A 27,276-nucleotide genomic window follows, 5' to 3' on the forward strand; every position below is an offset into this window, starting at 1 on the left:
GCACCTAAGAAAAGTTCAGTGGTGGCTGCCCATTGCAGGCAGGTGTTGATGGTAAGAAATGCTGCCACGGAATTGAGCATATCATCAGTGGAGATGATGATGAGACTAGAATGGTAGAGGTCATGTATTATCACTTAAATGTCAGAGGCAAGGTGGACACAATAAAATGAACAGTAAGGCTGGAGTGGAAATCAATCAGGCTGCCTTGATCTGCAGGGCTTTGTGACAATGGCTAATAAATCATGGAATTTTGGGAGACAGCTGACTGGTATGTTACTTGACTAGTATGACCAAAAAAAGAAAAAACAAGGAAAACTGGTGAGCGTAAAGCTAAGGTAGCCTGTCACAATGGGAAAATCATGGTCTCTTCATCAGCTTCTAGATCTAAGTCAATTTACAGATCCAGTGCACAATGAAGAGGAGGACTGGTCTTGAGGAAAGGCCTTGCTTTCACAAGTATATATGATGTACATGCCCAGAATTTTTCAGAACTGGATACTATTATGGCTTTGTATGTAGATGAGGGGTTATGGAAACCATATGATAAAGGGAGTCCTGGCCAGTCTATCACATAATGATTCCCACTTTGCAATTATTTTCCCAATCTCTAAGTATATATTTGGGATCAATATACTTAGATCCCCGTGGAGGTCTTAGACCTGTGAAGTAACAACCATTATGGGAGGAAGAGGAAACCTCTCCCTGGCCATGTTAATAAATTATGAGCAATCCACATGAGGAATGGCAGACATCAGTGTCACCATCAAAAAATTTTAGGGATGCAAGCGTAATGGGTTCCATCATAATCTCATTTAAGTTACCATCAGACTCCTGAAAAAGAGCAGATAGATAATGGAGAATGATGGCGGACTACTGCTAGTCTCAGTTGTAGCTGCTGTATTGGATGTGGTATCTTTACTGGCATCCTCTGGCATTTGATATGCAGCTATTGATTTGGCAAATTCACTCTTCTAAATTTCCATCAGAAAGGAGGATCAAAAGCAGTTCACATTTCTCTGGGATGGACAGCGATTCTCATTTACTCTGTTGCCCCCAAAAATCTTAAATCTCCTTTTCTATATCACAATAAAATCCAAAAGGACCTTGATCATCTTTACATTCTACAGGACATCATGCCAGCCCACTATATTGTGACAGCATGCTAGGGGAATTGGCTATCAGGAAGCGGCAAGTATTACAAATGCCCTAGTAAGGCTTACATGTGCCGGAGTGTGGATTATAGACTCTATGAAGAATCTGGGGCATGCCACATTGATGAAGAGTTTAGAAGACCAATGAGTTGAGGCATGCCTAGATATTTCTTCTATAGTAAAGAACAATTTCTTGTATCTTCCAACCTCTTAACACTAAGATAGAGGCATAGGATTTAGTAGGTCCCTCTGGACTTTGGAAGCACGTATATTGTATTTGGTGTATTCCTCTCACCCATTTAATGCCAGTTTCAAGTGGATCCCATTTAAAAAAAAAAAAAAGATTACAGCAGTTTTGGCTTCTGAACAAACTGCTATTCAGGCCGTGTATGTGGCAGTTAAAAATATTGTGCGGGGCCTCTGGAAAGCCCCAATAGGAGATAACAGCACAACTCTGTAGGATCCTGGAGTAACGCCATGCTTCCTGCAACAGAGAACTACTCAGACTCCTGATGTGCTACTGGGCCCCAGTGGAGGCTGAGAACCAAATTATGAGATACCAAGGACTAGGTAAACAGAGCTGTTAACATATGAGCTGGGCGTTATCAGATCCATGGAGTCACGAATTCAGATGGGCCCAGGAGTGAGTCATCCTTATTGGAATTGACATCTCAGGGTACGAGTTTGCCTTTTCTGCCTGCAATGTGTCTTTCCATACAAGCACACTAAGACATACAGAATACCTGATTCACTGTTATGATATCTCAAACATTGCCTCAAGGACCACTTTTTTGATAAAGGAAGTGGTGCGACGGGCACATAACAACGGGATCCCCTCATCTTACCATATACCTCAACACCAGAAGCAGCCAACATAAGCAGAACAATGGAATGGTTCAGCTAAGACACCGGAGATGAGACAGCAGCCTGCAGGGTTGGGGTGCTGTCCTCCAGGATTCGGTAATGAGCTTTAATAATGACTGATACATGTCCCTATCGTTAAAACACACAGGTCTGGAAACCACTAGGTGGAAGTAGATTGACCCCTGTTACCATCACGCAATTGGTGACGCACTTGATTAATTTCTATTCTTTTTTTCTACAATCTAGGCTAAATTAAAAGGTTTGGTTCCCAGGGGATCAGGGATGCTTTCATCAGGGGACTTGATAAGGGTTCCAGTGAATTGAAATCTACAAGTGTCACATGGTCACTTTGGTCTCCCCATGCCAGTGGACAAGCAGGCACAGAAAGGAGGTATCATACTGGTGGTGTACCTCTTCCCTCCTGCTCCAAGACTTCTCTGACATGAAGGCAAGGGAAGCATAGGGAACCCACTTGGCACTCACACAGCCCAATCTGGAAGTGCAGGGCAAATGACACCAAGGGCCACCTTGATCAGCAGTGAGCAAAAGCTTGTGGTTAAATGCTTTCCCCTTCCATACCCAGGGCAGACACCTGAGATGTATTTCATCAGGCTCCTCTGAGGATCCTGCAAAACCAAGTACCAGAAACTGTAGCACTAGCCAACTTGCTAAGGTGTCTGTGTGTTAGCTTTCACTGTTTCCCCGGTACTTCACTCCTGTGCTCTGGGATCACTTCCCAAATAAACTGCTCTACATGGAATCATTTGTCTTAGGCTCTGTTTTGAGGGGAACTGAGTCTGAAACCCCTAGCTGCCTAGAATGCTCTGGCATTTTGTAAGAGTCACTCTTGCTTCTCATTCAGATCTTAAACTGATATGTACTCAAAGTGACCTTCCTTAACGACTAATCCAAAGTAGCAAGCCTCTGATATCAGATCACCCCTTTTGAATTCTCTGCATAGCATCTATCACTGATCTTTTTCTTTTTTAAAAAATGTAGTTGTTAGCACCTTTGTCCTGGGCTAGAATGTCCCACACATGAGAGGAGGGACCTTGCCTATTTATTTCTTGCTATTTCTGTAGCACCTTAAATAGTGTCTGGCACACAGGAGGCACTGGAAAAATATTTCTTGATTAAATGAATGAATGCTGAAATTTGATAATAAAACAAGATCCCAAATCAAGCCAGAATCCGAGCTAATAGACCTTTTGGAGAAAAAAATGCATATCTCAAATTTAAGTTTATTTAAAAATTACAAAAATGTCTCCACTCATGTTGTCCTTGAAAAAAATTTAGAAGCAGCAATAATGATCTCGGTTAATTATAAGCAGTCTAGTGTAATTTATAAAATCGAGCAAAATTTGGATGTGTGTCTTATCCCTCTGTAGACACGGGACCCTTTTTTGAGGTCTCTTTCTTTAGGGTCTGGTAGCATCATGACTGGGACACTTTCCAAAGCCTTCTTCCTTTGGACTCTATGTAAAATAATTCTATAGACCCCTGTGATTGAGCTGCGAGCGTCTCTCCCTTGGTTATTTCTAATATGCTCTTCCGTAATGCCCAAATGCTCTAAAGTGCTTTTGACTTCATTTTCTTCTTCCTTGAGAGTGCCGGTTTCCGATAAATGTTTAGGATCCAGTTGGAAAGGTTCCAAAGGTGTAGGGTATGGCACCCCTTGCATCCATTCATCATTCATGATGCAGTCGATCCCATACCTCTCCATGGGGATCTGCTGAAGGACTCCTCGAATGAGTCGGTGGCAGGGCTCTGACACGTGGGGTGGTACACTGTATGTGCCCTCAAGGATGCTCTTTTTTAGTTTGGTCACGGTTTCTGCCCGAAATGGCATGATGCCAGTCACCATGAAGTACAAAAGCACCCCCAAGGCCCAGATATCCACGTAAATGCCGATGTAGTGCTCGTCCCGGAAGAGTTCAGGTGCAGCATAGGGAGGAGACCCACAGAAAGTGTTCAGCATTTCACCTTTTTTACTTACTGTGCTGAATCCAAAATCGCCCACCTTCACACAAGTATTACTGGTATAGAATACATTTTCTGCTTTCAGATCTCTGTGAATAATTTGGTTTTCATGCTGTGGAAGAAGACATAGAGAACAGTCATTTTTACAGTAAAATGCCAAAATAAAAAATGTATAAGTTGCTCTGAAACAGTGAGATAATGATGGTGTAATAACAAATTCAGTGAGGATCAACTTAAGTCGTGATAGCAAACCCTGTCATAACTTTTAGCCCAATGTAATGCCCACACCTCCCCAAATAGACCAAAGTTCCTATTCTGTGTGGTAAGGGTTGGAGTCTGTTCCACACATGTGGACTGAGAAACTAACACCAGAAATAAGATCCAGATCTTATGAAACTACACATTCTGAAATACAATGAAACAGTAATCCTTATTTGTTGAGGTCCTACATGGGTTTTTCTGGCTGATGGATCGTTTGACCAGGGCCAAGACCAGGAAAGCTTGGAGCCCTCCCCTAACTTTCGGGCCATGCTTTTTGGTGTAGACTCTTTTATCTTTACAGAATTCAGCAGAAGGGAGGTGGTTGCATTTGGCAAGGATCTAGCCACAGAACACACTGTGGATTGTGGGCACGTGCTGCACTCCCACCCTTGCATCCTGAATCCAGACAATCTTCAGAGGACCCTTGACCTGTTCAGTCCCAAGGGCTCTGGGAAAATGGCTTTGTGTTTGTCACCTGTCTTGATGGCCCTCCTGGAATAAGAATCCAGGCTTTGGAGGGGACAGTCTGGTCAATTCCAGGTTCAACTATACCAGTTGGGTACTGTGAATGTCAGTTTCCTTCTTCATAAAGTGGGATACTGATAACCATAGGCTGTGGTGAGAACTATATGTGATGCTAACTATATATGATGAGAACCGTGCTCAGCATGGTCTTGACATATTAAAAAACTCAATAAGATGTGGATCTATGGCTACGAAACACACTTCCTGTTTGCAAAGAGTTGGAGAAATGGCAGGGAGTAGAGCTGCTGAAGACTAACGTCTGTACCCTCTATTGCTGGATTCTCTTCTATTCTCCCACCAGGTTACTCTTCTAAGTAGAATGTGGAAGACTCTGCCCATCTGTTCTATTTCTTGGTATGGATCTGGCTTATTCTCTGGCCCTGGGAAAGCTCACCACAGCCCAAAGCCACTTAAATGATGACTGGTCATATATCACAGGTCTGAAACACCCACCACCACTACAGTCAAGTTCTTCTCCCTGGCTCACTTATTTTTCTTCCTCCTCTCCTTCCCTACTGCTATTTTGGGCCTCTACATCATGAATTCCCTTGCAAATTCTTCCTCTTTTCCCCATTGCCAGCATGGACTGTTTTATTTGACTTTTTCAGTGCCTGGCATATAATAGGGTTCACTGTGGCTCACTGATCCCGTTCTTGCTCCCACAAACATGCAGGCCGAGAATCAAATTACAAATAGCCTCTCAACTAATATAGACCCTAGACAAGTGTCTCTTTTCTGACAGATCCATTCAACTGGGATCTGAGTAAAGAGAGTGACTGACCAAAACTTTTGGTAGTAAAAGTGATAGTCAGGTCTGCAAGTCAGGTTCCTCCTGTATGGCCAGCAATATGGCCAAAAATAAGGAGGCAGCAAAAGAGCCAGTTCTTGGGGGAACTATAGAGTGTGCATTAGGAGTCCAGATTTATCTAAAGAAGTAACCAAAGAACTAAAATAAGAATGACACAACCAACCAGGCACAGTGACTCACGCCTGTAATCCCACCACTTTGGGAGGCCGAGGCAGGTGGATCACTTGAGGTCAGGAGTTCGAGACCAGCCTGACCAACACGGTGAAACTTCATTTCTATTAAAAATACAAAATCAGCCAGGCATCGTGGCACATGCCCATAATCCCAGCTACTTGGGAGGCTGAGGCAGGAGAATCGCTTGAACCCAGGAGGCGGATGTTGCAGTGAGCCAGGATCATGCCACTGCACTCCTGGGTAACAGAGCAAGACTGTCTAAAGAAAAAAAAAAGAAAGAAAGAAAGAGAAAGAAAGAGAGAAAGAAAGAAAGAAGGAAGGAAGGAAGGAAGGAAGGAAGGAAGGAAGGAAGGAAGGAAGGAAGGAAGAAAGAAAGAAAGAAAGAAAGAGAAAGAAAGAAAGAAAGAAAGAAAGAAAGAAAGAAAGAAAGAAAGAAAGAAAGAAAGAAAGAAAGAAAGAAAGGAAGGAAGGAGAGAGAAAGAGAGAAAGGAAGGAAGGCAGGCAAGAAAGAAAAGAAAAGAAAGAGAGAGGGAGAAAGAAAGAAAGAGAAAGGAAGGAAGGAAAAAGAAAGAGAAAGAAAAAGAAAAAACAGAGAAAGAGAAAGAAAGAGAAAGAAAGAAAGAAAGAAAGAAAGAAAGAAAGAAAGAAAGAAAGAAAGAAAGAAAGAAAGAAAGAAAGAAAGAAAGAAAGAAAGGAAGGAAGGAAGGAAGGAAGGAAGGAAGGAAGGAAGGAAGGAAGGAAGGAAGGAGGGAAGGAGGGAGGGAGGGAGGGAGGCAGGGAAGGAAGGAAGGAGGGAGGGAAGGAGGGAAGGAAGGAACGAAGGAAAGAAGGAAGATAGAACCAAGTGTTAATCTACTAGGCACAGAGGCAATAAGAGCTAGGGGATCTTACTGAAGGCAAAAGATCAGTATTACTGATGTGAGATTGAAGAACATCTCTCTCTCACATACACACACATGGGGCGGGGGGTGGGAAAGAGAGAGAGAGAGAATTAACTGAGCTGGGCATGAAGTATGAATAGGATTTAGAATGTGAGATGTCATATGAGGGCATCCTAGACAGAAATAGGAAAGCAAAACCAAGAAGCAGTGAGGAGCCAGCTATCCAGATAGTGGAAGATGAGGTTGGAGAAATGGGTATGGCCAGGGAGTGGGCGATATTCATCAGCTGCTCCCAGTGAGTCCTGCCAACGTCTGCAGAAGCTAGGAGGTTGATGTGTAACTGGACATCCCTGGATATTGCTTCACAGGCAAGGAGCATGATCCCAGCCAGACTTCTGACTCTCAGAAGGGACTACTGTCTGCTTTGTAGGACAAAAGCCCTCTGGGACACTTGAGGCTTGGTAACCTAAAGCCCTGTTCTCCCAATGTCGGTGGAATGGGAACAAGGTTCTCACTCGTCACCCCTGCTCACCATGTGCTTCACGGCAGACACAATCTGGGAGAAGATGAGCTTGCTTTCTGGTTCAGAGAGCTTCCCCTCAGTGCTAATTTTTCCGAAGAGCTCCCCACCCCCTGCATATTCCATCACCAAGTGCAGCTTGGATAAGGTCTCCACGACTTCGTAAAGGCGGATGATGTTGGGATGGTGCAGCTTTTCCATGCTGGAGATTTCTCGGGATAGTAGCCTCTGGGTTTTCTGATCTAACTTGGTCTTGTCCAGGATCTTAATGGCCACCTTTTCTGCAAGGAAAAAAAGTAAAAAACTGTGACAGAATTCAAGAGGACCTGGATCAGCTCCTTTCCTTTACTAGACACATTCCCAAGCTCACAGAGCTCATCAGGGAATGACAAGGCAATGCTTGAGCCCAGCATCAGTGCCCTTCCCTTGGATCAGTGTGAGTCTTCCACACACAGGTTTTGATGCCAAATCCTGCCTCCCAAGGAAAGTTTCCAGATAAAGTTAGAGCTCCTTTGCTAAGCCCGGAGGACACTTCTTGATGAGACCCAGCGCATCTCATCAGCCTCACTGTCCATCATTCCTGTCCACCATCCCCAACACCCCACGCACCCTTTATTGCAACCATTACAGAACTTTTTGTCACTCCCTGAAAAGGTGCTGGACATTCATGCCTGGAAACTTTTCTCTACCTGGATCATTCTCTCCATCACTGCTTCCCTGTTCCTTACTCTTGTTCTTTACTCATCGATATAGTTTGGACATTTGTCCCCACCAAAATCTCATTGAAATGTAATCCCCGCTGTTGGAGGTGGGGTCTGGTGGGAGGTGTTTGGGTCATGGGCGCCGATGTCTCACGAATGGCTTGGGCTGTCTCCTTAGTGATAAGTGAGCTCTCGCTCTGAGTTCACATGAGATCTGGTTCTTTAAAAGTGATGGGATCTTGTGGCATGTTCCCCTGACTCTCGCTCCTGCTTTCATAGTGTGACGTGCCTTCCACCTTCCACCATGATTGGAGCTTCCTGAGGCCTCTATAGAAGCAGATGCCACCACGCTTCCTGTACAGCCTGCAGAGTCATGAGCTAATAAAACAGTTTTTTCTTATAAATTACTCAATTTTGGCTGGGTGCGGCGGCTCACGCCTGTAATCCCAGCACTTTGGGAGGCCAAGGCGGGAGGATCATGAGGTCAGGAGTTTGAGACCAGCCTGGCCAACATGGTGAAACCCCATTACTAAAAATACAAAAATTAGACAGGCCCGGTGGCAGGTGCCTGTAATCCCAGCTACTCGGGAGGCTGAGGCAGGAGAATCGCTTGAACCTGGGGAGGCAGAGGTTGCAGTGAGCTGAGTTCGCGCCACTGCTCTCCAGTCTAGGTGACAAAGAAAGACTCCGTCTCAGGAAAAAAAAAAAAGAAATTACTCAATTTCAGGCATCTCTTTATAGAAATGCGAGAATGGCTTAATACACTCATCATTAACTCCTGATGATCCTTCAAGGTGAGCCTCAGAATGAACCTCTTCAGGAAGCCTCTGTAACACTTGTCCTAGGATGAACATGATGTTCAGATTCTGTGCATTTGGAGCTCTAATGTACTGTAATCTCAGCTAACTGGTCTGTAGATGTCAACTCCCTTGTTTATCTCCCTTTCTGCCCCATTCCCAACATGAACTGTTTTAATTCACTCTCAGTGCCTGGCATATAATGTCATGTACACGACGCACCAGTACCCAGTGTTGACAGAGTGCTGGTGAGACCAGGAGGAAATCAACACTGCAATGTGCTGCTGGTGGGAGCATTAGTTGGTACAATGGTTCTGGACTGTACTTTGATATTATGTATTGAAATGCTAAAAAACAGTTGCACCCTGGGACCCAACCACCTCACCTTTGGCAATCTTAAAGAATCTGATGCATGTACAAGGATGTATGTATAAAAAGACTTCTGTGATATTGGGAATAGCTTAAGTATCCAGCAAGAGAGATACTTAAAGTGTGGTACATCTAATTTTATAATGGCACACCATGAAGCTATCAAAAATAATGATGCTAACTAGTTTATTAATATGAAAAGGTGTTCAATATACAAGTGAGGAAAAATACAAATACACGTTTGCATAGATAAAAATCTGGTAGCATATTTACCAAAATGTTTAGAATAGAGATTTTCTAATTGGCAGATCACAGATGGTTTTCCTTTCAATTTAGTTTTGCTTATTTGTATTTTCTATTTTTTTGTCATGAATATAGACTTATTGCATAATGAAAATGATTAATGTTAGAAAATGAATGAATCTTGACTACAAGTGAAACATCATTCATTTTTTGTTTTGGTTGAAACTGTACCGGACTTTGAATTAGATAACAAAGAGGTTACCCGGCCAGTAAACAGACAGAACAGGATCCCAAAGTACATGTTTAACCTACTTACAAAATAATTGCTTTAAAGAACTTTGGCACTGTGATTATTAGCACGAAAATAGATACAGCTAGTTTAAAATAGGAGTGTTATTGGTATATTAAAGTAGGTCCACTGGGGCTTCTGGAATGGAAAAGGGTTCACTGGTGTCTGCTGAGCCAGCCCTTCATCGCAGGAGGCAGTACTGAACAGCAGGAGGGCGGCTCTACGAGAGCAGGAGCAGAATGTTTGCTCTGGGGTTTGAATAAGCTCAGCTGGCAATCAGCCCCAGAAAAAAGAACCTGCAATGGCAATCCTGGGGCACTCTTCTTCCCTTTCTTTTCTACTTTTCAGTCTTTAGGATTAAGAGTTCCTTTACCTGTTTATCTGAAACAGAAACCTGGTTTTGTGTAACCTGTTGGGTAAGCTGTTGTTTTAAGGGCTAGGATAATGAATTCTACCCTTCGATTTCCTGTAGAAGAACCCCCTGCTTCTCCTCAGTTCTCCCATCACATACTCAGGTGTCAGTTAAGGTATCATCATTCTGCCGCCCTCTCCGCCCTGTGGCCACCATACACCATTCTATCCACAGTGAGTGTTCAAGAATCAGGTGGTGGGTGTCAGGCTGCCATCACAAATCTCCCTCTAGCATCACCCTAATTTTCTTTTTCTCTTTTCCTTTCATGGTTCTTAGCAAAGGCTTCCCTCCCAGAGCCAGGTCTAGAGTGTGGCAGGAGAGGCGTTGTAAGCGTGAAAGCTTCCTTAAATCCTCTGCTGTAGGTGCCCCAATGGCCTCACCTCATGTACAATCACCCTACAGGCAGGCCTCATAGCATAAATGTATGATCATGCTAAACACTTTAGAAGCCCTGGCATTCCACATTGTCACTAAGTGGTAGAAACTGCTATTCCATGAAGAGCTAGATCTCTAAATCTGCTCTTTCAATATATGTTCAATGAGCACCTACTATAAATCAGGCAGTGAAAAAGATGAACACTGTTCTCATAGTCCAATGACAGAAAGACTAAAAAAAAAAATCCCTTCTTACAAGTATAGCACCTATTAGGAAGAGATACAGACACAGAATGGAAAGGCACTATCTGGGTAAGGGCACTTAGGTTGTGACCAGGAATTGAGGAGAGAGGCCTCATACTTGGCCCAGGAGCTTGCAAGTATGCTGCCCAGGCGAGACATAAGATGTGTGCTTGAGGAACTCACTGTTCTGGAAAAGCAGAATGAGGAGGAGTGGCCCCAGATCAGCCTGGTAGTAGGTAAAGGTCAGATAAGCCAGGAGATTGATTTAGAAATGCAGGCTTTAACTATAGGGCAATGAGAAAATCTAGCAAGGTTTTAAGAGAGAGGGTTGTAATCTGAGTCCCATTTAAGAAGAGCACTCTGGGCCGGGTGTGATGGTTCACACCTGTGATCCCAGCACTTTGGGTGGCCGAGGCGTGTGGATCACGAAGTCAAGAGTTCAAGACCAGCCTAGTCAAGATGGTGAAATTGAAACCCTGCTTCTACTAAAAATACAAAAAATTAGCCGGGCACGGTGGCAGCTGCCCGTACTCCTGGCTACTTGTGAGGCCAAGGCAGGAGAATTGCTTGAACCCAGGGGGCAGAGGTTGCAGTGAGCCGAGATTGCGCCACTGCACTCTAGCCTGGGTGATAGAGTGAGACTCTGCCTCAAAAAAAAAAAAAAAAAAAAAAAGGCACTCTGGCAGGGTGTGAGAAGTGCGGAGAGGAGCAGCAAGCCTGGGAGCAAGTGGGGTCTAGGAGGGGATGATAGAATGATAGAAATCCCAGAGAGAGGACGCTGTAGGTGGTGCAAGGGAAGAGAGAGTAAAGCAGACAGATGGGAGAGGCCAGCCATGCCCTTTCTCCAAATCTGATGAGAAGTCTGACACAGGACCTACCTAGCAGGCAACACATTCTTTAAACCATGACTCCCAGTGCCAGGGTGGTAATAGCAAAGCAAGATTATTGTATGCAACAGGGAGTCACTGGTGATGGTGAATCCTTAAGAGTAGCTGCCCCAGTGGAAGCGGTGGCTCTACTCACGGCCACACTATTTGGTTACTATTTGGAATGCAGGCTCAGTGTTGTCAAACTTTCTTCTGATTTCTTTTCAAGAGAAGCCAGACATCTGAAATTTTATGCAAAATCTTCCCATTATTAAGTGTCGACAACTAATTCAAATTTCAAAACCTAGATTAGACCAAGCAAAATACATCTACAGGACCAAGGGGACAAAGGGAAGGGAGCAGATATTAAAACCTAGGAAGATAGTGTTGTGTAGAAGGAAGCTGAGGCTTTCCTTCTAGACACACAAGTTTCCTGAGTCAGCCTTACAGTGAGGGGCTGGGGGAATAAGATTAGGCCCTCTCTCTCCTTCCTTCCCCTGCAAGGGCTCCCTAGAGATCAAAGTCAACTGGAACCCAGAGGACTAAGGAGATTTGTTGTAGTGTTGGGCTGAGAGCAGAATGAAGAAGGGTGGAGAGTAGATCTGGAGGAGCAGATAGAAAATATCAAGTACAGTGGGCTTAGGGGGGAAAGTGCCAGGGGCATTGGGGGCATAAAACAGGTGGAGGTACCCCTGGTCTGGGGGTTAGAGAAGACTTTTAACACTTTCTCTGGAGTCCAAGAGTTAGCTAGAGAAAAGTAGGGAGAGGTTCTAAAAGGAGAGATGGGTAAGACAGAAGATCTTGAGGTAAGACAGACCTGAAACATTAGGGTTATGGTCTACAAGCTTTTTTGATTGTCTTCCTTTGTCAATAAAACATTTTTTTAATATTCAACATCATTAGTTGTTTTATGGATAATAGCTCCAAACTGGAAATAATCTACATGTCCTCAGCTGGTGAATGGTTAAGCAAATTGTGGTACCTTCATCTGTGGAATACCACTCAGCAATAAAAATGAACCAACTATTGATACAATAGCTTAGATGAATTGCCCAAGAAATATGGTGAGTGAAAAATGCCAATCCTAAAAGGTTACTACTGCATGATTTCTTGTACATAATTTTCTTGAAATGACAACATTATAGAAATGGAGAACAGATTAGTGGCTGGCAGGAGTCAGGAACAGGGTATGGGGGTTAGGAGGTGACTATAGAAGAGCCACTTGAAGTGCCCTTGTAATAATGGACTTGTCCTGTATCTTTACTGTGGTGGTGAATATAACAACTTATTTATGTGATAACATTCCATAGAGTTAAAATACGTACACACGCATGAATACAAGAACTGGGAAAATCTTAATAAGATCAGTGAATTAAATCAATATTAATATCAAGGTTATGATCATAGTTTTGAAAGATGTAAGTTTGTGTGAAACTGGGTAAATGGTCCATGTGGTCTCTGTACATATTCTTACAACTGCATGTGCATAATAAAACATTTTTGAGTACTACTCTAATATATGTATATGTATTTATAAAGTGTATTCATGTACTACTGGTTTACACATTTTCAATATATATAATCACAGAAATTAAAAATATATAATCACAAATAAATATAGAAGGAAGTTCTAATATTTTTTCCCTCATCCCAGTGAATCATCTTGGGCATCCTCTGGGGGTATATGCACCTTCAGAGATGACTGACTTTGAAGACTTGAAAGAAGAGTGTAGGGCTGCCATATGGTGAAGAAGGAAAAATATAAGCCAAAAAAGAGGCAGGAGAGTTGGCCATAGCCAAGGTATTGTGAGTCATTTCACATTAAGGGCAGTAAGAAGCTGTTGGAAACTTGTAAGCAGGGAGTTACATGATCAGGCTTGCAATTTCTGAAACATCGCCTCTGGCTGCTATGGGGGAAATGATATAAACATGAAGACAAATTACAGTAGCTTAATCCAATGAGGAAAGGAGGAGATATTTAGGAGGTGAAATAAATAGGACTTGGTGTTTGGGTGTTAGGGGGTTGAGGAAAAGGTCAAGGTTTCTCAGTTGAGCAACTGAGAGGCTGGTGACATTCACTGGAGGAGGATCTCTATTAATGTTATAATGCCTTTGGGCACTCCCTAAGTTCCCCTGTCTCTCTCCCAGGTTGTTGTGTTCACTTTGCTAAACCATGACTCTGGTTAAATCCAGCTTCCCACTGCTCTCTGCCTGCACCCATGCTGTTGAATATAATGGCTTGTCTCACTTTGAATTTCTGATCACTAACCTCAGGTGGCCCTTTAAAGCTCCTGGCAGACATTCTTTCCCTAGTCCAATAAACCTCACACACTTTTGGATAACTCTTTCATGGCTTCTTTTCTCTCATCAAGTCTCTAATGCCTTCTTCCACTCCTCACTCATAGCTAGTAACCTTGCTTCCTACTTTATTGAGTAAAGTAGGCAATAGAGGAGAATTTCCTCAAGTCCTTCCCACCATGTCTTCTAACCTACCTGAATCTGTCGTCCTTCCTTTTACTTTGGATAAACAATTCCTACTCTTATCTAAGGCCTAGTTAAGATTCCTTTATATGTTGAATAGATTCCATCTGCTCTCATATACTAAAGAGCAGCCCTCCAAAAATGTTTTTTTTCCTTCTCTTACGCATCATTGATTTTCTCTTCCCACTGGATTATTTCCATCATCACACATTTATGCCATTAATAAAAAATCTTCCCCTCAGCAGAAATCTTACAAGCCAGAAGGGATTGGAGTCCAATCTTTAGCCTCCTTAAACAGAATAAGTGTCAAGAATTTTGTATCCAGCAAAACTAAGTTTCATAAATGAAGGAGAAATAAAGTCTTTTCCAGACAAGCAAATGATGAAGGAATTTGTCACTACCAGACCAGTCATACACAAAATTCTAAAAGGAGTTCTAAATCTTGAAAGTCTACATGCATCAGAATAGAACCTCTTGAAAGCATAAAACTCACAGGACCTATAAAACGGTCACACACACACACACACACAAACACACACACACACAAAAGGATCCAGGTAATAATCAACATGATGACTAGAATTGTACCTTACATCTCAATGTTAATATTAAACATAAATGGCATAAATGTTCCACTTAAAACATATAGATTGACAGAGTGGATAAAATATCACAAACCAAATATCTGCTGTCTTCAAGAGATTCATCTAATGCATAAGGATTCACATAAACTCAAGGTAAAAGGGTGGAAAAAGATGTTCTGTGTATATGGAAACCAAAGGCCAGTAGAAGTAGCTATTCTTTTCTTTCTTTCTTTCTTTCTTTTTTTTTGAGATGAAGTCTTACTTTGTTGCCCAGGCTGGAGTGCAAGGTGCGATCTTGGCTCACTGCAACCTCTGCCTCCCAGGTTCAAGCAATTCTCCTGCCTCAGCCTCCTGAGTAGCTGGGATTACAAGTGCCCACCACCATGCCTGGCTAATTTTTTTGTAAATTTAGTAGAGATGGGGTTTCACCATCTTTGTCAGGCTGGTCTTGAACTCCTGACCTCAGGTAATCTACCTGCCTCAGCCTCCCAAAGTGCTGGGATTTACAGGCATGAGCCACCATGCCTGGCTAGGAGTAGCTATTCTTATATCAAATAAAACAGACTTTAAACCAACAACAGTTAAAAAAGAAAAAGACAAAGAAGGTCATTATAAAACCACCTTTGCAAAAATTATGTCATTGAGAGAATTATGGCAGTGGGGGAGAACTGATCTACCAACCTCCCTCTTGCCTTTAGCCTTAAAGCTGCCTTAATTATTCCTGGGCTTAGGCTTGGCTAGCTTTGGGAGACATTTAATTTGTAGTTTAACTGATAATAATCTTTCCCAAAACTCAACCACCTTTGTAAAGCTAATGAGAGACCACCAGACTTAGGAGGAGCAGAAGAGCCTGAAATCTGCTAAGGTGTGGATATAAATGATTGACAGCCATTATTCCAGAGATCACAAGATATACAACTCCCCCAATTACTCATGCAGATAACATCACTGTTATAGAACCTAAGTTAGCCTTTTGAGATATCTTTTCAGGTTTTTTGCATGTCTGACACAGATGGCTTCACTTGGACCCATATGGACCCACCAACCACTCCTGTGGTCCCACAGAAATGACTCAGCATAAGAGGACAGCTTCAACTGTGATTTCATCTCCAACCCAAACAATTAGCAGTAAGCCCCTGGTCTGGTCAGCCCAATCCCTTCCCCCAAACTGTCTTTGAAAAACCCCTAATGTACAAGCCTTTGATGAGATTGATTTAAGTAATAATTCCATCCTGGTTTGACCACATGGCATGGCTGGCCTTGCATCAATTAAACTCTTTCTTCACCACAATGCCATGAACTGATTTGGCTTGTGCAGTGGGCAGAAAGAACCTGTTAGGTGGTTACAAGTATATAATGATAAAAGGATTAATCTGACAAGAGAATATTGTAATCCAAAATATATGTGTACCTAACTATGGAACTCCAAAATTCATAAAACAATTACTACTAGACCTAAAGAAAGATATAATGAGCAACACAATAATAATGGGATACTTCAAGACCCCACTGACAGCACTAGACAGACCATCGAGGCAGAAAGTCAACAAAGAAACAATGGACTTAAACAATAGTCTAAAACAAATAGACCTAACAGATATTTACAGAACATCTGACCCAAGAACTATAGAATATACTTTCTTCTCATCAGCACATGGAATATACTACAAGATAGACCATACGATTGGCTACAAAACAAGTATCAATAATTTTTAAAAATCAAAATCATATCAAGAATCTTCTCAGACCACAGTAGGATAAAACTAGAAACCAACTCCAAAAGGAATTCTCAAAACTATACAAATACATGGAAATTAAACAATCTGCTCCTGTTTAATTTTGGGGTTAACAATGAAATCAAGGTGAAAATTTAAAAATTACTTGAAATGAATGTTAATATGACACAGTTATCAAAACTTCTGAGATACAGCAAAAGTGGTGCTAAGAGGAAAGTTGATAGCACTAAATGCCTACATCAAAAAGTCTGAAAGGTCACAACTTGACACCCTAACTCTGCACCACAAGGAACTAAATAAGCAGGAACAAAAGAAACCCAAAGCTAGAGAAGAAAAGAAATAACAAAGACCAGAGCAGAAATAAATGCAATTAAAACAAAAATATTACACAAGATTAGTAAAACAAAAAGCTGGTTCTTTGAAAAGATAAACAAAATTGGTAGACGATTAACTACATTAACTAAGGAGACAGAAGTTTTGAATAAGTTCAATTAGAAATGAAAATAGAGACATTACAACCAATGCCACAGAAATACAAAAGATCATTTGAGATTACTATGAACACCTCTATTCACACAAACTAAAAAACAGAAGAAATGGATAAATTCCTGGAAATTTACAACCCTCCCAGATTAAATCAGGAAGAAATAGAAATCCTGAACAGACCAAATAACAAGCAGTGAGACTGAATAAGTAAAATTTACTGATTAAAATTGCCAGCAACAAAAAAGCCTAGGGCCAGATGGATTCATAGCTGAATTCTACCAGACAGTCAAAGAAGAATTGGAACCAATCCTACTGAAACTATTCAAAAAGATTGAGAAAGACAGAATCCTCCCAAACTCATTCTACGAAGCCAGTATCACCCTGTGCCAAACACAGGAAATGACATAACAAAAAAGAAAACTACAGATCAATATTCCTGATGAACATAGATGCAAAAGTCCTCAAGAAAATACCAGCAAACAGAATCCAACAGCAAATCAAAAAGATAATACATCATGATCAAATGGGCTTTGTCCCAGAGACAGAGGGAAGGTTTAACATATGCAAGTCATGGGAAAGGTTCAAAGATAGCCGAATAGGAACAGCTCCAGTCTACAGCTCCCAGCATAAGAGATGCAGAAGATGGGTGATTTCTACATTTCCAACTGAGGTACCAGGTTAATCTCATGGGGCTTGTGGGACAGTTGGTGCAGCCCACAGAATGTGAGCCAAAGCAGGGCGGGGCATCGCCTCACCCAGGAAGTGCAAGGGGTCAGGGAATTCCCTTTCCTAGCCAAGGGAAGCCATGACAGATGGTACCTGGAAAATCGAGACATTCCCACCCTAATACTGCACTTTTCCAACGGTCTTAGCAAATGGCACACCAGGAGATTATATCCTGTGCCTGGCTCAGAGGGTCCCATGCCCATGGAGCCTCACTCACTTCTAGCACAGCAGTCTGAGATTGAACTGAAAGGCAGCAGTGAGGCTGGGAGAGGGGCATCCACTATTGCTGAGGCTTGACTAGGTAAACGAAGCAGCTGGGAAGCTTGAACTAGGTGCAGCCCATCGAAGCTCCAGGAGGCCTGCCTGCCTCTGTAGACTCCACCTCTGGGGGCAGGGCATATGTGAACAAAAGCCAGCAGAAACTTCTGCAGACTTAAACATCCCTGTCTGCCAGCTTTGAAGAGAGTAGCGGGTCTCCCAGCACAGAGTTTGAGATCTGAGAATGGACAGACTGCCTCCCCAAGTGGGTCCCTGAACCCGAATGGCCTAACTGGGAGACATCTCCAAGTAGGGGCCAACTGATGCCCCACACAGCCAGATGCTGCTCTGAGAAGAAGCTTCCAGAAGAAGGATCAGGCAACAACATTTGCTATTCTGCAATATTTGCTGTTCTGCAGCCTCCACTGGTGATACCCAGGCAAACAGGTCAGAAGTAGACCTCCAGCAAACTCTAAAAGACCTGCAGCTGAGGGTCCTGACTGTTAGAAGGAAAACTAACAAACAGAAAGGACATCCACAACAAAACCCCATCTGTACGTCACCATCATCAAAGACCAAAGGTAGATAAAACCACAAAGATGGGGAGAAACTAGAGCAGAAAAGCTGAAAATTCTAAGAATCAGAGTGCCCCTTCCCCTTCAAAGGAATTCAGTTTGAGTTGAGAGAAGAAGGCTTCAGACAATCAGTAATAAGAAACTTCTGATTGGATGTTCGAATCCATCAGAAAGAAGCTAAAAACCTCAAAAAAAGATTAGACAAATGGCTAACTAGAATAAGCAGCATAGAGAAGACCTTAAATGACCTGATGGAGCTAAAACCACGGCACGAGAACTATGTGATGCATGCACAAGCTTCAGTAGCTGATTCGATCAAGTGGAAGAAAGGGTATCAGTAATTGAAGATCAAATAAATGAAATGAAGCGAGAAGAGAAGTTTAGAGAAAAAAGAGTAAAAAGAAATGAACAAAGCCTCCAAGAAATGTGAGACTATATGAAAAGACCAAATCTACATCTGATTGGTGTACCTGAAAGTGACAGGGAGAACGGAACCAAGTTGGCAAACACTCTTCAGGATATTATCCAGGAGAACTTCCCCAACATAGCAAGGCAGGGCAACATTCAAATTCAAGAAATACAGAGAATGTCACAAAGATATTCCTCAAGAAGAGCAACTCCAAGACTCACAATTGTCAGATTCATCAAAGCTGAAATGAAGGAAAAAATGATAAGGGCATCCAGAGAGAAGGGTTGGGTTACCCACAAAGGGAAGCCCATCAGACTAACAGCAGATTTCTTGGCAGAAACTCTACAAGCCAGAAGAGAGTGGGGGCCAATATTCAACATTCTTAAAGAAAAGAATTTCCAACCCAGTGTTGGGAGCAAACCCCCCAAAATCTAGCCAAGAAGTTTAACTGGCCCCAAAACTGGCCATAAACAAAATCTCTGCAGCACTGTAACACGTTCGTAATGGCCCTAACACCCAAGCTGGAAGGTTGTGGGTTTATGGGAATGAGGGCAAGGAACACCTGGTCTGCCCAGGGCAGAAAACCGCTTAAAGGCATTCTTAAGCCACAAGCAATAGCATGAGCAATCTGTGTCTTAAGAGTGTATTCCTGCTGCAGTTAACTAGCCCAACCTATTCCATTCATTTGGTCCATCCCTTCATTTCCCATAAAGGATACTTTTAGTTAATTTAGTATCTATAGAAACAATGCTAATGACTGGTTTGCTGTTAATAAATATGTGGGTAAATCTCTGTTTGGGGCTCTCAGCTCTGAAGGCTGTGAGACCCCTGATTTCCCACTTCATACCTCTATATTTCTGTTTGTGTTCTTTAATTCCTCTAGCACCACTGGGTTAGGGTCTCCCTAACCATGCTGGTCTCAGCAAGTGGCATCCATTCATGGGAGCTCGAATACAGGTCGAAGGGTTGCTGGAGTGAGAGTTGGAATGGAAAACTAGCTGGAGGACACCTGAGTATTCTTAAAGCAATCCCCGTGGTGAGTAAGAAGGGGAGCTCAGAAGTGTCAGGGTAACAATGGGACAGGCTTGGGGTCTGGTTCGTTTCACCTTGGAACTTTTTCACACTGATGAGGAGGATGGATAGTATAGAGAAGTAACAGAAGAGGTTACAGAGCATGTTTATTTGCCAGCTAAAGCTAAAGTGGCAAAGGAAGGACAGGTTCATCCCTACCCTTCTGCACCCCCTCATTAATATTTTGAAGAAAATGACCCCCCAGATCTTTCTTTTCCAGAGGACACTGGGCAAAAAGTCATTGCCCTAGTGACTGTTCAAGCAGCGCCTCAAGCGATGGCTCTTAGTTCTATTCAGGCAGGAATTCAGCAAGCTAGACAAGAGGGTGATTTAGAGGCTTGGCAGTTCGTGTTAGAATACACCCCCCAGATCAACAGAGAAATATTACATCTACATTTGAGCCTTTTCCTTTTAAATTACCAAAGAATTAAAACAAGCATTAAGTTAGTATGGATCATGTTCTCCTTTTGTCATGGGACTGTTAAAGAATGTTACTGTTTCCAGTCAGATGATTCCTACTGACTGGGATGCTCTTACTCGAGCTTGTTTAACTCCTGCTCAGTTCTTACAATTTAAAACATGGTGGGCAGATGAAGCTTCCATTCAGGCTGGTCGCAATGCCCAGGCCCAACCTCAAATTAATACAACTGCACACCAGCTTTTGGGGGTTGGCGGCTGGGCTGGTTTAGATGCAACACTGGTCATGCAGGATGATGCCATAGAACAGCTTAGAGGGGTGTGCATTAGAGCTTGGGGAAAAAAATCACTTCAGGTGGGGAACAATACCCTTCCTTTAGTGCTATAAAACAGAGACCAAGAGAATCATATGTTGATTTGATAGCTCGGTTACAAGAGCCTCTTAAAAAGATGATTGCAGATTCGGCTGCTCAGGATATAGTGCTGCAGTTATTAGCTTTCGACAATGCTAATCCCGATTGCCAGGCTGCTCTGCAACCTAGTAGAGGGAAAGAACATTTAGTTGATAATGTCAAGGCCTGTGATGGTATCGCAGGTAATCTGCATATAGCTACTTTGTTGGCACAGGCAGTGGCAGGACTGAGAGTGGATAAAGGAAATACTCCATTTCCTGGAGCTCGTTTTAACTGTGGGAAACATGGTCATACTAAAAAAGAAGGTAGAAAAAAATCAGCAAGTCAGGCTGCCAAATAGGGGAAAAAAGAATACTGTTGAGCCTGAAATATGTCCAAAATGTAAAAAAGGAAAATATTGGGCTAATCAGTGTCACTCTAAGTTTGATAAAGAAGGGAACCCGATTTCAGGAAATGCCATGAGGGGCCTGTCCCAGGCCCCGTTCTAAAGCAGGGCATTTCCAGCTCAGGCCATTCCCTCACCCCTGTACAATGTCTGTCCCCCACCACAGCCAGTAGTGCCACAGTAGATTTATGCTGCACAAAAGCTGTGAGCCTTCTGCTTGGGGAACCCCTGCAAAAGGTCCCAACAGAAGTCTGTGGACCCTTGCCAGTGGGGACAATAGGATTAATTTTAGGAAGGTCTAGTTTAAGTTTAAAAGGCATACAAATACATACAGGAATCATTGATTAAGATTATAATGGGGAAATTCAAATTGTTATATCTACTTCTGTTCTCTGAAAAGCAGAGCCAAGAGAGCGCATAGCACAGCTCCTGGTTGTGTCATATGTGGGAACAGGAAAAAGTGAAATCAAATGAACAGGTGGATTTAGAAACACAAATAAACAAGGCAAAGCAGCTTATTGGGTAAATCAAATTACTGATAAATGTCCTACCTATGAAATAACTAGTCAAGGAAAGAAATTTAAAGGTTTGGTAGACACAGGAGTGGACATTTCAATCATTTCTCTATAGCACTGGCCATCCACGTGGCCAATTCAACCCACTCAATTTAACACAGTTGGAGTTGGTATAGCTGCTGAACTATATCAAAGTAGTTATATTTTGCACTGTGAGGGGCCCGACAGACAACCTGGGACTATTCAACCAATTATAACTTCTGTACCTATAAATGTATGGGGAAGAGACTTATCACAATAATGGGGAGCACAAGTTCTAATTCCAGAACAATTATACAGCCCTCAGTCAACATACAATGCATGAAACGGGGTATGTCCCTGGTATGGGACTAGAAAAAAATTTGCAAGGTTTGGAAGAACTGCTTCAAGTGGAAAAACAAAGTTCCCACCCAAGATTAGGAAATAATTTTTGGTAGTGGTCATTGTTAAGCCTCCAGAACCTATACCTTTAAAACGGTTAACAGATAAGCCAATTCGGATAGAACAATGGTCGCTAAGTAAAGAAAAACTGGAGGCTTTAGAGAAATTAGTTGCTGAACAATTAGAAAATGGGCACATAGCTCCTACATTTTCCCCTTGGAATTCTTCAGTTTTCATAATTAAGAAAAAATCAGGTAAATGGAGAATGTTAGCTGACTTAAGAGTTATCAATTCATTAAACAACCTATGGGAGCATTACAGCCAGGATTGCCTTCTCCTGCTATAATTCCAAAAAATTGGCTTTTAATAGTCATAGATTTAAAAGACTGTTTCTTTACTATCCCTTTAACTGAGCAAGACTATGAACAGTTTGCATTTACAATTCCTGCAGTAAACAACATGCAACCTGCTAAGCATTATCATTGGAAAGTGTTGCCACAGGGCATGTTAAAGAGTCCAACTATTTGCCAGACTTTTGTGGGGCAAGCAATTGAACCTACTCGTAAAAAATTTTCACAGTGCTACATTATTCACTATACGGATGATATATTTTGTGCTGCCCCCACTCGAGAAATATTACTCCAATGTTATGATCACTTGCAATATTCAATTTCTTGCGCTGGTTTAATTATAGCTCCTGACAAAATTCAGACTACTCCTTACTCCTACTTGGGGACCTTAGTAAATGACACTACCATTGTGCCACAGAAAGTAGCCATACGTAGGGATAAATTAAAAACATTAAATGATTTTCAAAAATTACTAGGGGATATTAATTGGATATGACCTGCTCTAGGCATTACTACTTATGCCATGAGTAATCTGTTTTCTATCCTTAGAAGAAATCCTAGTCTAGCCCTCGGCAATTAACAAAAGAGGTGGAGGCAGAATTACAACTGATTGAGAAGCAAGTCCATAAAGCTCAGATAAATAGAATAGATCTAGAGAAGACTCTAGATTTGCTAATTTTTTCAACTCAGCATTCACCTACTGATGTTATTGCCCAAGAACAGGACTTAGTAGAGTGGCTTTTTCTTCCACATACTACACAAATTCTAACTCCTTATTTAGATCAAATCACTACTATGATAGGGATTGGGAGAACTCAGATTGCTAAATTACATGGATATGATCCTGGAAAAATTATTGTCCTTCTCACGAAGGCACAAATACAGCAAGCTTTTATAAATAGTCTTACTTGGCAAACCCATGTAGCTGACTTTGTGGGTATTCTCGATAATCATTTTCCTAAAACGAAGCTGTTTCCATTTTTGAAATTAACTAATTGGATTCTCCCTAAATTAACTAAATTTAAACCAATTGAAGGTGCTAAGAATATTTTTACAGATGGGTCTAGTAATGGTAAACCTTCTTATTCTAGCTCAAAAAATAAAGTTTTTCAGACACCCTATACTTCAGCTCAAAAAGCAGAGCTTGTAGCTGTAATTGAGGTATTGACTGCTTTTGATATGCCTATCAATGTGATTTCTGATTCTTCATATGTGGTTCACTCTACACAGTTAATTGAAAATTCTGGGTTATGATTTCATACAGATAAACAACTGATGACTTTACCCAATTGCAAACAGCAGTTAGGAGTAGAATTCATCCTTTTTACATCACTCACATTAGAGTTCATACACCTCTTCCAGGACCTTTGACTGAAGGGAATCAAATGGCTGATGGCCTAGTTGCTAATGCAATATCTAATGCTAGACACTTTCACAATTTAACCCATGTTACTGCCTCTGGTCTCAAAAACAGACACAGCATTACCTGGAAAGAAGCTAAAGCTATTATCCAGTGATGCCCAACTTGCCAAACGGTACATTCCTCATCTTTTACAGGAGGAGTTAATCCTCAAGGACTGGAACCTAACTCTAATTGGCAAATGGATATCACACATGTTCCCTCGTTTGGGAGACTAGCTTATGTACATGTATCTGTGGACACTTTTCTCATTTTGTCTGGGCTACATGCCAAACAGGAGAGTCTTCCACCTGTGTTAAATGTCACCTTTTGCAGTATGTTGCGGTGATGGGCATTCCAGCTTCTATTAAAACAGATAATGCCCCAGGCTATACTAGCCAAGCTCTAGCTACATTTTTCTCTATGTGGAATGTTAAACACATTACTGGTATCCTATACAACTCTCAAGAACAAGCCATAGTGGAAAGAATGAATCTCTCCCTAAAGCAGCAGTTGCAAAAGCAGAAAGGGAGAGATAGAGAATATGGAACCCCACAAATGCAACTGAACCCAGCATTATTAACTTTAAATTTTTTGAGCCTGCCCAAAGGCCAGACATTATCAGCAGCTGAAGAGCATCTACAGAAACCAGGTGCAAAGACAGAAACAGAACAACTGATTTGGTGGAGAGATCCGATAACAAAAAGTTGGGAAATAGGTAAAATAATAACTTGGGGTAGAGGTTATGCTTGTGTTTCTCCAGGCCAAAATCAACAGCCAATTTGGATATCTGAAAGACATCTGAAAACTTATCATGAGCCAGATGCCGAGGAAGAGACTCCGGGAGGATCCCAAGGACCCCCCAGGTGCAGCCATGTCAAGGCTGATGCTTAAGAGGACCCCAACTGTCACGAGCAATACCCGTTGAACACAGCCACCCACCTGGGGGCAGATCAAGAAGTTGTCACAGATGGCAGAAGAAAACCTGAGGAAAAGGGGACAACCAGGCACAATGAATAATTTAATGGTAGCTATGATAGCGGTTATCACCACTGCCATGAGTATTTGTTCAATAAGGGCTGGTAATAATGCCTGGATGCAATCACTCCATGACATAGTTACACATGCTTTCTGATCTCAGTATTTACCATAATAAATCTGTTCCTATAATTGAGGCATACCGCCCTCAAAAACCTATTTGTAAACAAGATTGGACCCAATTAGAAAACATGAGCATACTTGTTTAGGAAGATTGCTTTGCAGAACAGGCAGAGGTGCTGCACAACGATTCCTATGGAATCATTATTAATTGGTCCCCTAAGGGGATGTTCAGCTTGAATTGCACCTCTCAGTCTGCGTGCCACAGTCACACTATATTCAGATGAGCTGAACAAAATGGTCAGATGGTAGAAATGATAAGAAGTACGGCAAAAGTTCCTATTATCTGGAACTATGGCAATATAGTGACACCTCAACCTCAAATAATATGGCCTGCTCTAGGAGCTTAACATAAGGATTTGTGGAAACTATTAAATACTCTTAATAAGATCAAAATTTGGGAAAGAATAAAAAAGCATCTAGAAGGACACTCTACAAACTTGTTTTTGGATATAGCAAAATTAAAAGAACAAACATTTAAAGCCTCTGAGGCACACCTGACCCTAATGCCAGAAACTGGAGTGCTTAAAGGAGCTGCAGACAAATTAGCAGGTAGTAACCCACTAAAATGGATAAAAACACTTGGAAGCTCTGTGATTTCAATGATGACTGTACTTTTAATCTAAGTTGTTTGTCTTTGTATAGTTGTATTTGTATGCAGATGTGGATCCCGACTCCTGCGAGAAGTAACTCACCATGACAAAGTTGCCCTTCATTTTATCTCCGCAAATCAGAGAAGAGGGACATGTTGGGAGCAAGCCCCCCAAAATCTAGCCATAAACTGGCCCCAAAACTGGCCATAAACAAAATCTCTGCAGCACTGTAACATGTTCATAATGGCCCTAATGCCCAAGCTGGAAGGTTGTGGGTTTACAGGAATGAGGGCAAGGAACACTAGGCCCACCCAGGACATAAAACTGCTTAAAGGCATTCTTAAGCCACAAACAATAGCATGAGTGAACTGCGTCTTAAGGGCGTGATCCTGCTGCATTTGACTAGCCCAATCTATTCCTTTAATTTGGCCCATCCCTTCATTTCCCATAAAGGATACTTTTAGCTAATTTAATATCTCACAATGCTAATGACTAGTTTGCTGTTAATAAATATGTGAGTAAAACAATGCTAATGACTGCTGTTAATAAATATGGGGGTAAAACTCTGTTCGGGACTCTCAACTCTGAAGGCTGTGAGACCCCTGATTTCCCATGTCATGCCTCTATATTTCTGTTTGTGTGTCTTTAAATCGTCTAGTACCACTGGGTTAGGGTCTCCACAACTGAGCTGGTCTCGGCAACCCAGAATTTCATATCCAGTCAAAGTAAGTTTCATAAGTGACGGAGAAATAAAATCCTTTACAGACAAACAAATGTTGAGAGATTTTGTCACCACCAGGTCTGCCTTACAAGAGCTCCTGAAGGAAGCACTAAACATGGAAAGGAACAACCAGTACCAGCCACTGCAAAAACATGCCAAATTGTAAAGGCCATCGATGCTAGGAAGAAACCGCATCAACTAATGAGCAAAATAACCAGCTAACATCATAATGACAGGATCAAATTCACACATAACAATATTAACATTAAATGGAAATGGGCCAAATGCTCCAATTAAAAGACATAGACTGCCAAATTGGATAAAGGGTCAAGATCCATCAGTGTGCTGTATTCAGGAGAACCATCTCATGTGCAGAGACATACATAGGCTCAAAATAAAGGGATGGAGGAAGATCTACCAAGCACATGGGAAAAAAAAAAAAAAAAAAAAAGGCAGAGGTTGCAATCCTAGTCTCTGATTAAACAGACTTTAAACCAACAAAGATCAAAAGAGACAAAGAAGGGCGTTACATAATGGTAAAGGGATCAATTCAACAAGAAGAGCTAACTATCCTAAATATATATGCACCCAATACAGGAGCACCCAGATTCATAAAGCAAGTCCTTAGAGACCTACAAAGAGACTTAGACTCCCACATAATAATAATGGGAGGCTTTTAACACCCCACTGTCAACATTAGACAGATCAATGAGACAGCAAGTTAACAAGGATATCCAGGGATTGAACTCAGCTCTGCACCAAGCAGACCTAATAGACATCTACAGAACTCTCCACCCCAAATCAACAGAATATACATTCTTCTCAGCACCACATCGCACTTATTATAAAACTGACCACATAGTTGGAAGTAAAGCACTCCTCAGCAAATGTAAAAGAACAGAAATTATAACAAACTGTCTCTCAGACCACAGTGCAATCAAATTAGAACTCAGGATTAAGAAACTCACTCAAAACCGCTCAACTACATTGAAACTGAACAACCTGCTCCTTAATGACTACTGGGTACATAATGAAATGAAGGCAGAAATAAAGATGTTCTTTGAAACCAATGAGAACAAAGATACAACATACCAGAATCTCTGGGACACATTTAAAGCAG

At 41.9% G+C, this 27,276-nt stretch overlaps 1 protein-coding gene across 4 annotated transcripts in view; it reads right to left on the minus strand.

Annotated features, from left to right (window-relative positions):
- Positions 1 to 3,236: 3,236 nt before the first annotated feature.
- Positions 3,237 to 27,276, minus strand: part of NIM1K (NIM1 serine/threonine protein kinase) — a 96,762-nt gene continuing 72,722 nt past the window's right edge. For all 4 annotated transcript variants that reach the window (XM_007961494.3, XM_073014775.1, XM_073014777.1 and 1 more), the window contains 2 exons: positions 7,177 to 7,445; positions 3,237 to 4,107 (listed from right to left, as the gene is read on the minus strand). In XM_007961494.3, the coding sequence (XP_007959685.2) occupies positions 3,358 to 4,107; positions 7,177 to 7,445 (1,019 nt within the window). In that variant the 3' untranslated portion in view covers positions 3,237 to 3,357. The remainder of the gene's footprint in view (positions 4,108 to 7,176; positions 7,446 to 27,276) is intronic.

Source organism: Chlorocebus sabaeus, chromosome 4 (assembly GCF_047675955.1).
Source record: "Chlorocebus sabaeus isolate Y175 chromosome 4, mChlSab1.0.hap1, whole genome shotgun sequence".
NCBI classification, from domain to species: Eukaryota; Metazoa; Chordata; class Mammalia; order Primates; family Cercopithecidae; genus Chlorocebus; species Chlorocebus sabaeus.